This window comes from Somniosus microcephalus, chromosome 2, assembly GCF_052327205.1.
Source record: "Somniosus microcephalus isolate GS21.2 chromosome 2, FLI_Smic_1.0, whole genome shotgun sequence".
NCBI classification, from domain to species: Eukaryota; Metazoa; Chordata; class Chondrichthyes; order Squaliformes; family Somniosidae; genus Somniosus; species Somniosus microcephalus.
In genome coordinates, this window is record NC_140988.1 from 228,954,240 (window position 1) to 228,967,104 (window position 12,865).

At 42.7% G+C, this 12,865-nt stretch overlaps 1 protein-coding gene across 9 annotated transcripts in view; it reads right to left on the reverse strand.

Moving 5' to 3' along the window:
* Nucleotides 1-3,414: 3,414 nt before the first annotated feature.
* The window catches only part of fryl (furry homolog, like), a 599,764-nt gene continuing 590,313 nt past the window's right edge, over nucleotides 3,415-12,865 (reverse strand). For all 9 annotated transcript variants that reach the window (XM_085969926.1, XM_085969925.1, XM_085969924.1 and 6 more), the window contains 2 exons: nucleotides 9,548-9,732; nucleotides 3,415-5,372 (listed from right to left, as the gene is read on the reverse strand). In XM_085969926.1, coding sequence (XP_085826052.1) covers nucleotides 5,114-5,372; nucleotides 9,548-9,732 — 444 coding nt within the window. In that variant the 3' untranslated portion in view covers nucleotides 3,415-5,113. The remainder of the gene's footprint in view (nucleotides 5,373-9,547; nucleotides 9,733-12,865) is intronic.

The following is a 12,865-nucleotide window of genomic DNA, read 5'->3' on the forward strand; positions in this document are numbered from 1 at the left end:
AGTTTTTAAATATATTCAAGGAGTTAGATATATTTCTTAGAGCTAAAGGTATCAAGGGATATGGGGAGAAGGCAGGTACAGGGTACTGAGTTTGGATGATCAGCCATGATCTCATCGAATGGCGGAGCAGGCTCGAGGGGCCGAATGGCCTGCTCCTATCTTCTATGTTATCCCTGGTGTCCTGGCCAATATTTATATTGCAAATCAACATAACATTAGCAGCTTATCTAGTCATATCACATTGCTGTTTGTGGGAGCTTGCTGTGTGCAAATTGGCTGCTGCGTTTCCTCCATTGCAACAGTAACTTCACTTAAAGTACTTCATTGGCTGCATAGGAACATCCAGTGGTCGTGAAAGACGCTATATAAATGCAAGGTTTTTTTGTAGATCATTGCCTTGTGTAAAATATCCAATTTGTTACTATATGGCACTAGCATCTGCTGCTAACATGGCATGTTAAACTGAGTTTTGCTAAAAGTTAACTTTTTAAAGGGACAGGAGCTGAGCTAAATTGGTTTCCTCTTCCTAACCCCTACTACCAATCATATTCTCTTTTATTTATTTATTTGACTAGGAACTAACAAATGCTATCCTTGCCCCTTTTGGCAGGGCTTGGCTTGCTATAAGGCAATGCTGTGATAACATCATCTGGCAGCTCTTCCAACACCCACATCAATGAAAAGGTGCACTCTGTAAACATCACCCTGTGAACAAGTTGAAGTGTAAATAAAATGATTCTAGGATTAAGAACCAAGAAAGTCTACTGTTTGCTTCCACAAAGTTTCCATTCAAATTTTTCTACAAATCCTGGGGCAGCTATATTTCTAAACAATAGGAGCATAATGCTAAATCATTTTAAACAAGAGTTTACCCTGTCCCCCACCCCCAATACTTCAGATGCTATGATTTCACTCATGCTCTGTGATATCACTATATTGCCTGAGTGGGTTTTTGTAGTACCAGAAAAACTTTTCAAAATCACATTGCTGCCAAGTCAGCACTAATTGGCTTACTAACCTAGAATATGGAAATATTCATAAAGGGTACCTTAAGCTAATAAACCCAGTACTGAAAGTTGAATGACATCCTGTTTTTTTTTTCAAACTGAGGAAAAGGAATCTTCACTAATCTGGGGGTAAGTCTACAACTTGAAAGTGGGAGATTTTGTTGAAAATGTCAACAAAAATAGTTTAGTTAAGGGTAGAGTGGAGAGAATTAGTCACCTTTACATGGTTCAGATTGAGCTATCCTGTCCATAAGGCAATACCATGTTAACTGAAGCTTTTTTTTGGGAGGGAGGCACCCATGAAGTGAAATATAATCTGCCTTTCTATTTGGGGTTAGTAGAGGGCCTGGTCCTTCAAGGTTGTGTATCTTAAAATGACATGGCATTTTCCTTGCATCTCCATACCACCACTTTCTCTTAATTTGAGCTGTAGTTTTGACAAGCTGGGCTTTTAATCCTTTGTACAAGTGGTGAAAGATAGCAACTAAAACCAGATTGCATTTGACTAACTCTAAAACATCTTCAACTAATGTATAAGGCACTAAGGCCTAGAAATTCAGTATAGCCACGTTCGGGGCGCTACAGTCGGGCGGCCGCTAGTTTGCGCCCGGCGCAAGTTCGCGCCACCTTTGCCGATATTCAGTCGCATCGCCCCAAGAGGTTGCTGCTGCGCTAAAACAGGCGATGCACGACTATCATTAGGCGCGAAGCTGGCGGTCCGGGGTGATACCCCCGAGGGCGGGTGCAGCGCAAGTGTGGCGAGTTGCTGATTGACGGCAGACACTCTGGCGCCGGTCAGCTCTTAAAGGGGGAGGGTGGACTTGTCTGGCTGCTATGCCCTGCGCACTGCAGCCCTGAAGCAAGGCCTGACCAATGCTGGTTCATCAGTTCTACGCCCTGGACCATGGTGAAGCCTGCTATTCTTCCAAATCCCATTGTACGCTCTTGCTGCTTGTCCAGGGTCATGGGGAAGGAGATGTACTGACGTCTCCTTCTGAAAAGGGCATTGTTCACCTGTCGGATGCAGCAATGTACCGCGAACTGGGAGATGTTGGCAATGTCCCCAGTAGCGGATTGGAAGGAGCCGGTGGCATAGAAGTTGAGCCACCGTCGCCTTCACTGCCACCGACAGACGTCCTGCTCCTCCGCTGTGGCTGCAGATCTCTGCGAAGCAGGTGGCGGATCTCAGTGACCACCTCCCTTCTGAATCGCAGCCTCCGAACACACTGCTCCTCAGACATGAGAACTGCTGGCGGTATACCCTGGGTGGGTAAGGCCACCTGTTGGCCCTTCTCCGTCTGGCCATGACTGGCACTCTCTCATGCCGTCTCTGATCCCTTTGAATGCAATGCAGAAAGCCAACGTTTCCACCCATTGTAGCCCCCATTACAGTATATGTGGCGACTCAAGGCTATGGCACTGAAAGTGAAATCCAAGTGCAAAGCTCTGGCCTGAAGCACCTGTGCGAGTGCTGAGTCAAAGCAGAAAGCTCTCTGCCTTTGTCTCTCACAGAAGGATTGGCACAAAATGGCTGTCACTTATAATGCAGGAGGAGTCCCCTTTAAATAGCGCCCCCCGCACCGACTGGGAACCGTTCCCCCTCTACCAGTCGCTGGGGGCGCCAGGCGCAAAGAAGGGCGGCGCCACTGAAGTTCCGGTTTGGGGTGCACAAAGGGCATTGCACGATGAAATGACGTCAGGATCTGCGCGCGCAAAGACTTTGCGCCGACGCTAAATCTCTAGAAGTTGGGGAGAGGCGCAGATCGCGCTGCGCCCGGCCGCTAGCTGCCTAGCGCCCAACATCTCCTCCTCCTCAGGCGCTACTGGCTGGCGCAAGCAACTGAATTTCTAGGCCAAAATGTTTCCTCCTGCACTGATTAGGGGTAACAAAGAACTGAGGCAATCTCCCAGATTGAACTATCCAAATAGCGCAAGGGTTGGGGAAGACTGCCAGGCGTGCTAATAGCACTAAACTCAAGACTGTGTCTCCGCACTCTGGCATAATTCACATAGCAGGAACGCTCTAAATTTAAAATCCACATAGATAAGGGAATGTTTTGGGGGAGGAAAAACAAACTTTACTCAAGTTGGAATAAGGGGGCAGGTAGGGTGGGAATGGCAAAAACATTAGGGATGTTCATGTTTGAGTTAGCAAAATGAAGAGCTAAGGCATTACAATAATCCAACTGGCTTGTCCTTGTAACAGGAGATTTGAGTAAAGTGAGGTATACCACTCAACAGAATTGCTCACTGCTAAAAGTGGATGAATGTCCCCTTCCTCAACAAACCTCTCACACCTTGATAAAATAAAATTGCTAAAGATATGAATTTTAAGAAAATGGACATCACCATTTACCTCCATGATTAACTATGTCCATTAAATACTTAAACAGCCATAGTACCAAACTGCCAACAAAATAATTTATCATTGTTGAAGAATGATTACAGTGATTTGTTAATTTGCTATGACTGGTTACAGAGCTTTAAATTATGTTAACTACTGTTTGCAGTCTGATAGCATGCACAGTGCCTTAAACTCATACAATTCATTACAATTATTCCTGTTCTATAGTTCACTCTCAAGGCAAATGCTAATAATTGAACAGTACATTCTATGCTCCATGGTATGGAGCCCAATAAAAATCACAGTGGATAGGATAGATGCATATAATAAGCAGGGTCATTCCCAGCAAACAGAGGCAGGTACACCATCAATGGGTGACTTTACATTCAATTTCTTTCCCCACAGAAAGCCACTGCTGTGAACAGAATCTCATGTATTCAAAAGGTGGAGGGTTTCAGCATTTCAGTCCTTTGAGTATGATGAATGTTGCGTATTCAGTCTTTGACTTTCTTTCCCAATAATGCAGAAAAGGATGGTCCCGAAGTTCAAAATCCACGAGATAGATGAGAAGTAGACAGAATAGTCTCAGGATTATCTGTGAATTCACAGACTGCAGAGACAGCAGATAAAGACTCATTACCAGTACTTAAGTTTTTTTTTGTTTTGCATTAGTTTTATACACCTATTCTCATAACAGTGCAATGTACAAGAAAAAAACAATACTGATTTTACACTATACAGGTCTAAAATATTTACAGAGTAAAATAAGTTAGGTGAGTTTTCCTAATGAATTGCTAGGATGCAGCACTTTTTTATTTCTGTTGTCACTCAGTTAAGTCTCTACAGGCATATATTTTTGGTTAGATACCACTGATCAGAGAACATCTAATGTCCACTGAACAGTAAACAAAAATAGTAACAGATTCAGGATTAGTTTTACAGTGCGGAGTAAAACTCACCTTAAATTTACCTGTCAAGTATCCTAACTTTGTATAAGATTCTCTACAGCATACCATGGATCATGTTAGTTCTAATATAAAATAAATGTCTTAAAAATGTTTTTTCAGGCATGCTTTGAGACCTTTTGAACTATTAACATTTTTATATTCTAAAGCCTGCAGTCAATTTGTCATAAATCAAGTCTTAATCTCTTGCATATAATCCTTTACCACATGGAAAGTAGAATTAAATGGTCTATCTGTCCATGTAGGAGCTTAACCTCTGTTTATTTGTCCAGACACTATGAAAACAAAGCTGAAATATTCTCATGTGTTTGCCTCGAAGCCTTGCAGGTTATTCAGCCTAAAGCCATTTCCCAGATGATTTTTAGCATCATTCCACCTGCTGCAGAGAGCCTGAATGTCACTACTATACATTATTACAAGGGAGCTGGCTTGTCTTCAGAAAATGAAGAATACACGCCCTTTCTTCCTTCTGTGCCTTTTTCTTTCAGCATAACTGACAGTACTAGTGCAATAAACCATGACATAATGGTTGCACAGTCAATCCCATATTTTGTGCACATGGAGTGACTTGCCTCATACTGCTGTTAATTAGTTCTGTACAGCTATTACTCTGTATTTGATTTTTTTTCCTGTTGTTTAACATCTGGTTTCTTCATGTGCCTGACTGTTTCTATAAATAGATGCGATCTGGAGTGTTCAAAAAACAAACGCCAATGGGAGGGACGTGGTTAATATACATGATGCACCTTCTTATCAACACTGAAAGGGATGAATATATTCTTAGTCACTGCTGTAGCTTAAAATCCAATACTTAGAACATCTGCTGCAGGTGTTGCCTTTGCCAGAAGCTGGTATGACTGCACTGTTCGGAGAGACTCACGAATCTGCAGATTCAGCTCCATCAGTTTGGAGCAGACTTTGGATAAGTCCTGATTAGACCCCACCACTGCAAAGCTACCAGTTTGGCCCAATGTCTGGTGACGGAAATAAATGTGCAGGAGGGTTTGTACTGGATCATCATCACCATTTCCAAAAATATCATTGGGCCATACAGATCTGTGGGTAAAAATATGGAAAAGCATATATAAGTACTAACTTACAGATTGTGTAAACTTGGATACTGCCTTTGTAATAAAACTACATTTAACTCTGTATAATGCCCCTAAATTAACATTCAAATTTTCTTAAACAATTCCAATATTTCCCTTTCCTTAATGGCTGTGTTAGCTGCATTAAGCAATGGACCTACTAATAAGCATTGGCTTAAAAATGCAGGCGTCTCTAATTTTTGAACGTGGTACAAATGAAAAGGATTCCAAACTTGAAATTTTTCCTCGTGTCAAATTACAATTGTGGAGATTACGGTAAAACTCTTATTGCTGGAATCCTTTGATCTTCTAAACTAGCTTTTACAATTTGAAAGCTTGACTTGCAAACTCCTGATGAGATCAATTTAAATCAGTAAATGTAGGGTTGAGTATGAGGTAAGAACAATCGGGCAACCTAGATAAACACCAAGACTACAGTTATACCACAGCTACTGCTTGCAGATATTATATGCAAATTTATAAGTTTTAAAGAAAGGCTTGTTTTCTTTGGAGAGGAGACAGAGGGGAGGTACAGTTGTTCAAAATAAGTGTATAGGTAAGTTCGTGCAAATTAAATAATTTGCTTACTTTCAATGAGCACAAAACTAGAAGACACAAGTATAACAGGCAAAGGCCTTGTTCAAGGTTAGAAAGTAGAATTTTTTTTTTTTTTTTTACAGAATAAGACATATGGATAAAGAAGGTAGTTGATTTGGGGCTAACTAACACTTAAAGGAAACTTGGATTAATGTTATTGAGGGTTATTACCAGTACTAGTAGATTTTCTTTTCAGGAGAGGGAAAGGAGGAACAGTGTTTTAGAGTAGGGGATTAACAGGTGAGCGGGATGGGACGAGCCCACAATAGGATAATCATATCCCTATTACCAGTACTCCCATTCTTGATAAGTATAGATTATAGGGCATACATGAGATACCCTACTCCACCAAATTCTGGGCCATTGGTCCTGCTGGGCAATGAAAATGTCAACCAAGGAAAGCAGCCAGCTAAGTTTGAATAAGGAACAGCAGATAGATACTCTTGAAATTAGCTCAAATTACCTTTGATGGCCAGGGAGATATTTTTCACAACTTCCCCAAAGGACATCAAATAAATGGAATAAATCCACAAAAGGGTAGATTATACAAAACAACAGAAAATGCTGGAAAAACTCAGCAGGCGAGGCAACATCCATAGAGAGAAATTAGAGTCAACGTTTCGGGTCAAAACCCTTTATCAAGACTAAAGAGGCACAGGGAATGAAATAGATTAAAAGGCCGGGCTGGGAGAGAACAAAAGAGAAGAGACATTAAGAGGTATTCAGAACGAGACGAGATGGTGATAGGACCAGTGGAGACAAAAGACAGCTCTAGATTAGGTGTGAAATGCGCTGGCAGAATGGGAGACAGCTGCCATGTGGGAGAGAGGAAAAAAAGTGGGGGGGGGGAAAGATTATACAAGATGGGTGGAATGGACAGGCTTAGTGGGTCAAATAGTTCTTTCCTCAGTCCCTGCTTTCTAATGCAGATTAATGTTCTTATATATTCACCAATAATGTTTGAAGGGTGCTTATGCGTTAATAGCAAATCGTACACAAATAAAAATGTTTAGTACTATCCATTCAGCATCAGTCTAATGGATCCTGCTGGATTAAAAAGTCACATTTAATGCACTAGCTTTTTCAAGTTTACAAGCACAAAGTGCATCATAAATACTGTTGTAGCAAGCTAGTACAAAATATAGTTCAAACTAGACATCAAATGCATTTCAGAAGTCCTAAATGTAAAAGTAACACATCATAGAATGGTTACAGCACAGAAGGAGGCCATTCGGCCCATGTTGGCTCTCTACAAGAGCACTTCAACTAGTCCTACTCCCCTGCCCTTTCCTCATAGCCCTGCAAATTTTTTTCCCCTCAGGTACTTATCCAATTCCCTTTTGAAAGCCATGATTGAATCTGCCTCCACCACCCTTTCAGGCAGCGAATTCCAGATCCCAACCACTTGCTGCGTAAAAAAGTTTTTCCTCATGTCGCCTTTGGTTCTTCTGCCAATCACCTTAAATCTGTGTCCTCTGGTTCTCGAACCTTCCGCCAATGGGAACAGTTTCTCTTTATCTACTCTGTTTGGACCCTGCATGATTTTGAACACCTCTATCAAATCTCCGCTCAGCCTTTTCTGCTCTAAGGAGAACAACCCCAGCTTTTCCAGTCTATCCACGTAACTGAAGTCCCTCATCTCTGGAACCATTCTTGTAAATCTATTCTGCACCCTCTCTAAGGCCTTCACATCCTTCCTAAAGTGTGATGCCCAGAATTGGACACACTACTCCAGTTGAGGCCAAACCAGTGTTTTATAAAGGTTCATCATTAACTTCCTTGCTTTTGTACTCTATGCCTCTATTTATGAAGCCCAGGATCCCATATGATTTTTTTAACTGCTTTCTCAACCTGTCCTGCCACCTCCAACGATTTGTGCACATAAACCCCCAGGTCTCTCTGTTCATGCACCCCCTTTAGAATTGTACCCTTTAGTTTATATTGCCTCTACTTGTTCTTACCAAAATGTATCACCTCGCACTTTTCTGCATTAAATTTCATCTGCCACGTGTCTGCCCATTCCACCAGCTTGTCTATGTCTTCTTGAATTCTATCACTATCCTCCTCACTGTTCACTATACCTCCAAGTTTTGTGTCATCTACAAATTTTGAAATTGTGCCCTGTACACCCAAGTCTAAGTCATTAATATACAACAAACAAAGCAGTGGTCCTAGTACCGACCCCTGGGGAACACCACTATATACCTTCCTCCTATCCAAAAAACAACTGTTCACCACTACTCTGTTTCCTATCACTTAGCCAATTTCTTATCCATGCTGCCACTGTCTCTTATTCCATGGGCTTCAACTTTGCTGGCAAGCCAATTATGTGGCACGTTATCAAACACCTTTTGAAAGACCATGTACACTACATCAACCGCATTGCCCTCATCTATCCTCTCTGTTGCCTCATCAAAAAACTCGATCAAGTTAGTTAGACATGATTTGCCTTTAACAAATCCGTGCTGGCTTTCCTCAATTAATCCACACTTGTCCAAGTGACTGTTAATTTTGTTCGGATTATCGTTTCTGAAAGCTTCCCCACTACCGAGCTTAAACTGACTGGCCTGTAGTTGCTGGGTTTATCCTTACTCCCCTTTTTGAACAAGAGTGTAACATTTGCAATTCTCCAGTCCTCCGGCACCAGCTCCGTATCCAAGGACGATTGGAATATTATGGCCAGTACCTCTGCAATTTCCACCTTTACTTCCCTCAGCATCCGAGGATGCATCCCATCCGGTCCTGGTGACTTATCTACTTTAAGTACAGCCAGCTTTTCTAGTACCTCATCAATTTTTATCCCATCCAGTATCTCAACTACCTCCTCTTTCACTATGACTTTGGCAGCATCTTCTTCCTTGGTAAAGACAGATGCAAAGTACCTCCCTCCTGCACCATCTCTCCAGCCATGCATTCATCTGTTCTGTCCTCTTATTTCTATACTCACTAGCTTGTGGCACTGGGAGTAATCTGGAGATTACTACCTTTTGAGGTCCTGCTTTTTAATCTCTTTCCTAGTTCCCTAAAATCTGCCTGCAGGACCTCATCCCTCTTTCTACCTTTGTCATTGATACCAATATGGACCACGCCCTCTGGCTGTTCACCCTCCCCCCTCAATGTTCTGCAGCCGCTCAGTGACATCCTTGACCCTGGCACCAGGGAGGCAACATACCATCCTGGAGTCACGTCTGCAGCCGCAGAAACACCGGTCTGTTCCTGTAACTATTGAATCTCTCATTACTATTGCTTTCCTGATCATCGTCCTCGTATAGCTGAGCCACCCGTGGTGCCATGGACTTGGCTCTGGCTGTACTCCCCAGAGGAACCATTGCCCTCACCAAGAGCGAGATGCACAGAGGTAATAGTATGAAAGACTGCTTTAATTTATGTCAAAACATACTATGGTGCTCTTAATATATCTCTACAAATGGCCTTGCTTGCCATCAGTATTTTTTAGAAACAAGCCTATTCCTTAATGTGGTCTGGTTCTTGATGACATCATTGTTTAATCAAATGACCTCTGATTAAAGTAATCTCATGAATTACCTGAATGCCTTGACCTGAGCAAGTGCAGATGGGAACTCCTTGTTTCTCAAGGTCTCAATGAGAGAATGAATGGCAGTCTCTGTGCATGTCTGCAGGGCTTCAGGGACTTCAATTTCATCACTGATACCTTCTGCCTCTTTCAAGCTGGCTTCCAACTGAGCCAGTTCTTCTGACATATTTATAACCTGAAAACAGACAAAAATGAGAGAACTGTGGTTTCAACTTTACTGCTGTCATAGTTCTTGAAATATTCCTATAACTACACCAACCATATATTACCTAAATCACTCTGTAAACAACTGAAAAAGAACAATAGCAACTTGACGTACCAAACATGATGTACACGTTCCAAATTTGTATCTGGCAATAAGTGAATGATGGAGGGAACAGGTACCTGCATGCACAAGTCTATAATTTGGAAATGATATGTACATACTCTAGTGTTGTAATCATTTAGTGAACATTTTTCTGTTGGACCTGTTGCTAATGTATCCTTTATCAGATGGGCTGTTGACTGCCAGGTCAGTGGCATAACTGACAAATGATGTGTGCTTACTGTGGATATCACCAGGTAAAAATGAGCCTCTTGCTGAGTGATCAGGAAATAGCACTAATGATTGTTGTAGAGAAATCCACTGCCTATTGCCACATTATAAAAGAGTGGAGAACAGCTGCAAGAACAAAATGGAGATTATAAATACCTTTTGTGTCCCGTGCAAGCACCAGGCTATAGTATCTAAATGTGTTCCCAGTTGTATTTCAATAATAGTTACTGTGCTGCAGGGGATGCAGATGTCTGTGGAGGGCAGTATCCTAGGATTATGGGTAAGGTAGCCTAGTGGTTATGGTACTGGACTAGCAATCCAGAAGTCAGGAGTTCAAATCCCATTTTGGCAAATTGAATTTGTGGACTATAAGCATGAAAGCTACCGAATTGTTGTAAAAACCCAACCGGCGTCTTTCGGGGAAAGTAGTTTGCCATCCCTACGTGATTTGGCTTACATGTGACTCCAGTACCACACTACATGGTTGACTCGCAATGCCTTTTAAATTCACCAAGCAAGCCACCAGTTGTAAATAATAGCTACACAAGTTCAATAATACAGTGGCGACCCTGGCATCATACCAGGATAAGATTAAGGCAATCTCAGCCCAGTCAACCCTGCAAAGTCCTCCTCACTAATACCTGAGGGTTGGTGCCTAAGTTGGGACAGCTGTGCCACAGACAGTCGTACAAATTATATCAATCAGCCAACATCCCAGACTTCTCCATCACAATCCCCCAGTATGTCCTGTCCCACCTGCAGGACAGACACACCAGAGGTATAGAGTCCAGTGGGAGTGTCTGTGAGAGTCCTCAACATTGACTCCAGACCCCATGAAGTCTCATGAAGCTCAAGGTCAATGAAACCTCCTACTAAATACCATCTCACACACCAGCCACCCCACCCCAACTGATGAATCAATACTCCTCCATGTTGATCATCACTTGGAAACTCAGAGAGAAGCAAAGACACAAAATATATGCTCAGTGGGGACTTCAATGCCCACCACCAAGAGTGGCTAAATAGTACTACCACTGACTGAGCTGGCTGAGTCCTGAAGAACATAGCTGCCAGACTATGATTGCGTCAGGTAGAGAGGGAACCAACACGAGGAAATAACCTACTTGACTTTGTCCTCACTAACCTACCTGTTGCAGACATGTCTGTTCATGACAGTATTGGTAGATGTTACCACTGACCAGTCTTTGTGAAGACAAAGACACATCTCCACAAGAGGATATCCTCCATTGTATAGTGTATCACTACCACCATGCTAAGTGGGATGGCTCTAGCAGCCCAAACCTGAGAGTCCACAGTGCCTTGTGGACAATCAGCAACAGCAGAATTTTATACAATCACAATCTGCAACCTCATGGCCCAGCACATCCCATACTCCTTGATCATCATCAAGCCAGGAAATCAACCATGGCTCAATGTATTGTGTAGAAGGGTGTACCAGCAGCAGTACCAGGCAGGCTACCTAATGTAGCTACTTCACAGGGCCAACTGTATGCGAAATATCAAAAACAGTAGGCTAAAGACAAAGCTAAGTGGTCCCACAACCAATGGATCAGTACAAATCTCTGGAGTGCAACCAAATACAGTCAAGAATATGGTGGACATTTCAGACAACTAACGGGAGGAGCTGGCTTCATGAACAACCAACCATATCCTCAACCATGGTGGAGCCCAGAGCATAAGTTCAAAAGATAAGGTTGAAGTGTTTAGTCAAAAATGATGAGTGGATGTCCTACTTGGCCTCCTTCAAAGGTTTACTCCATGTAACATTAAGAAATAACTAACTGCATTTGACACAGCAAAGACCATGGGCCCTGACAACATCCCAGCTGTAGTGCTGAAGACCTGTCTACTAGCTGCTCCCCTAGCCAAGCTGTTCCAGTGCAGCTATGACACGAGCATCTAGCCGACAATGTGGAAGGTTGCCTAGGTATTTCCTATCTACAAGAAAAGGATAAATCTAACTCAGTCAATCTGCCCTATCAGCCTCCTCCCAATTATCAGTGATAAAAGGAGTCATCAATATTGCCACCAAGCAACACCTATTCACCACAACTGGCTCATTGATGCTCTGTTTGGGTTCCGCTAGAACCACTCAACTCAAAACCTCAACACAGCTTTGATCTAGACATGGATGCAAAAACTGAATACCAGAGGAGAGCTGAGCATAGCTGCCTTGATATCAAGGCAGTATCAACTGAGTATGGCACGAATGAGCCCTTGCAAAACTGAAGTAAATGGGCCTGAGACCAAACATCTTCTGCTACTCCATTGTGGCTTTCCCTTCATAAGGCCAGGAATGAGGCTGTTCGCTGATGATTCCACAGTATTTAACTCTATTCAGAACTCCTTCCATAATGAAGCAGCTGATGCCAGCCTACAGCAGGACTTGGATAACATCCAGTGTGGGCTGACGAGCAGCAGGTAACATTCGCACCACATAAGTGCTGGGTAATAACCATTTCCAACAAGAGAAAACCTAGTATCTCAACTTGACCTTCACTGGCACCGATTCCCACACTATCAACATCTCGAGGGTCATTACTGACAACAAACTGAACTGGGTTAGCCGTATCAACACTGTGTTGACAAGGGCAGGGCAAAGGCTCAGTACTCTATGATAGGTGTTTCACCCTCTGATCTCTCAATGCCTCTTTACAAGGCTCAAGTCAGGAGTGTGATGGAATACTCACCACTCACATGGATGGGTGCTACTGCAACAACAGTTCATATGCTCAACACCAACCAGAACAGA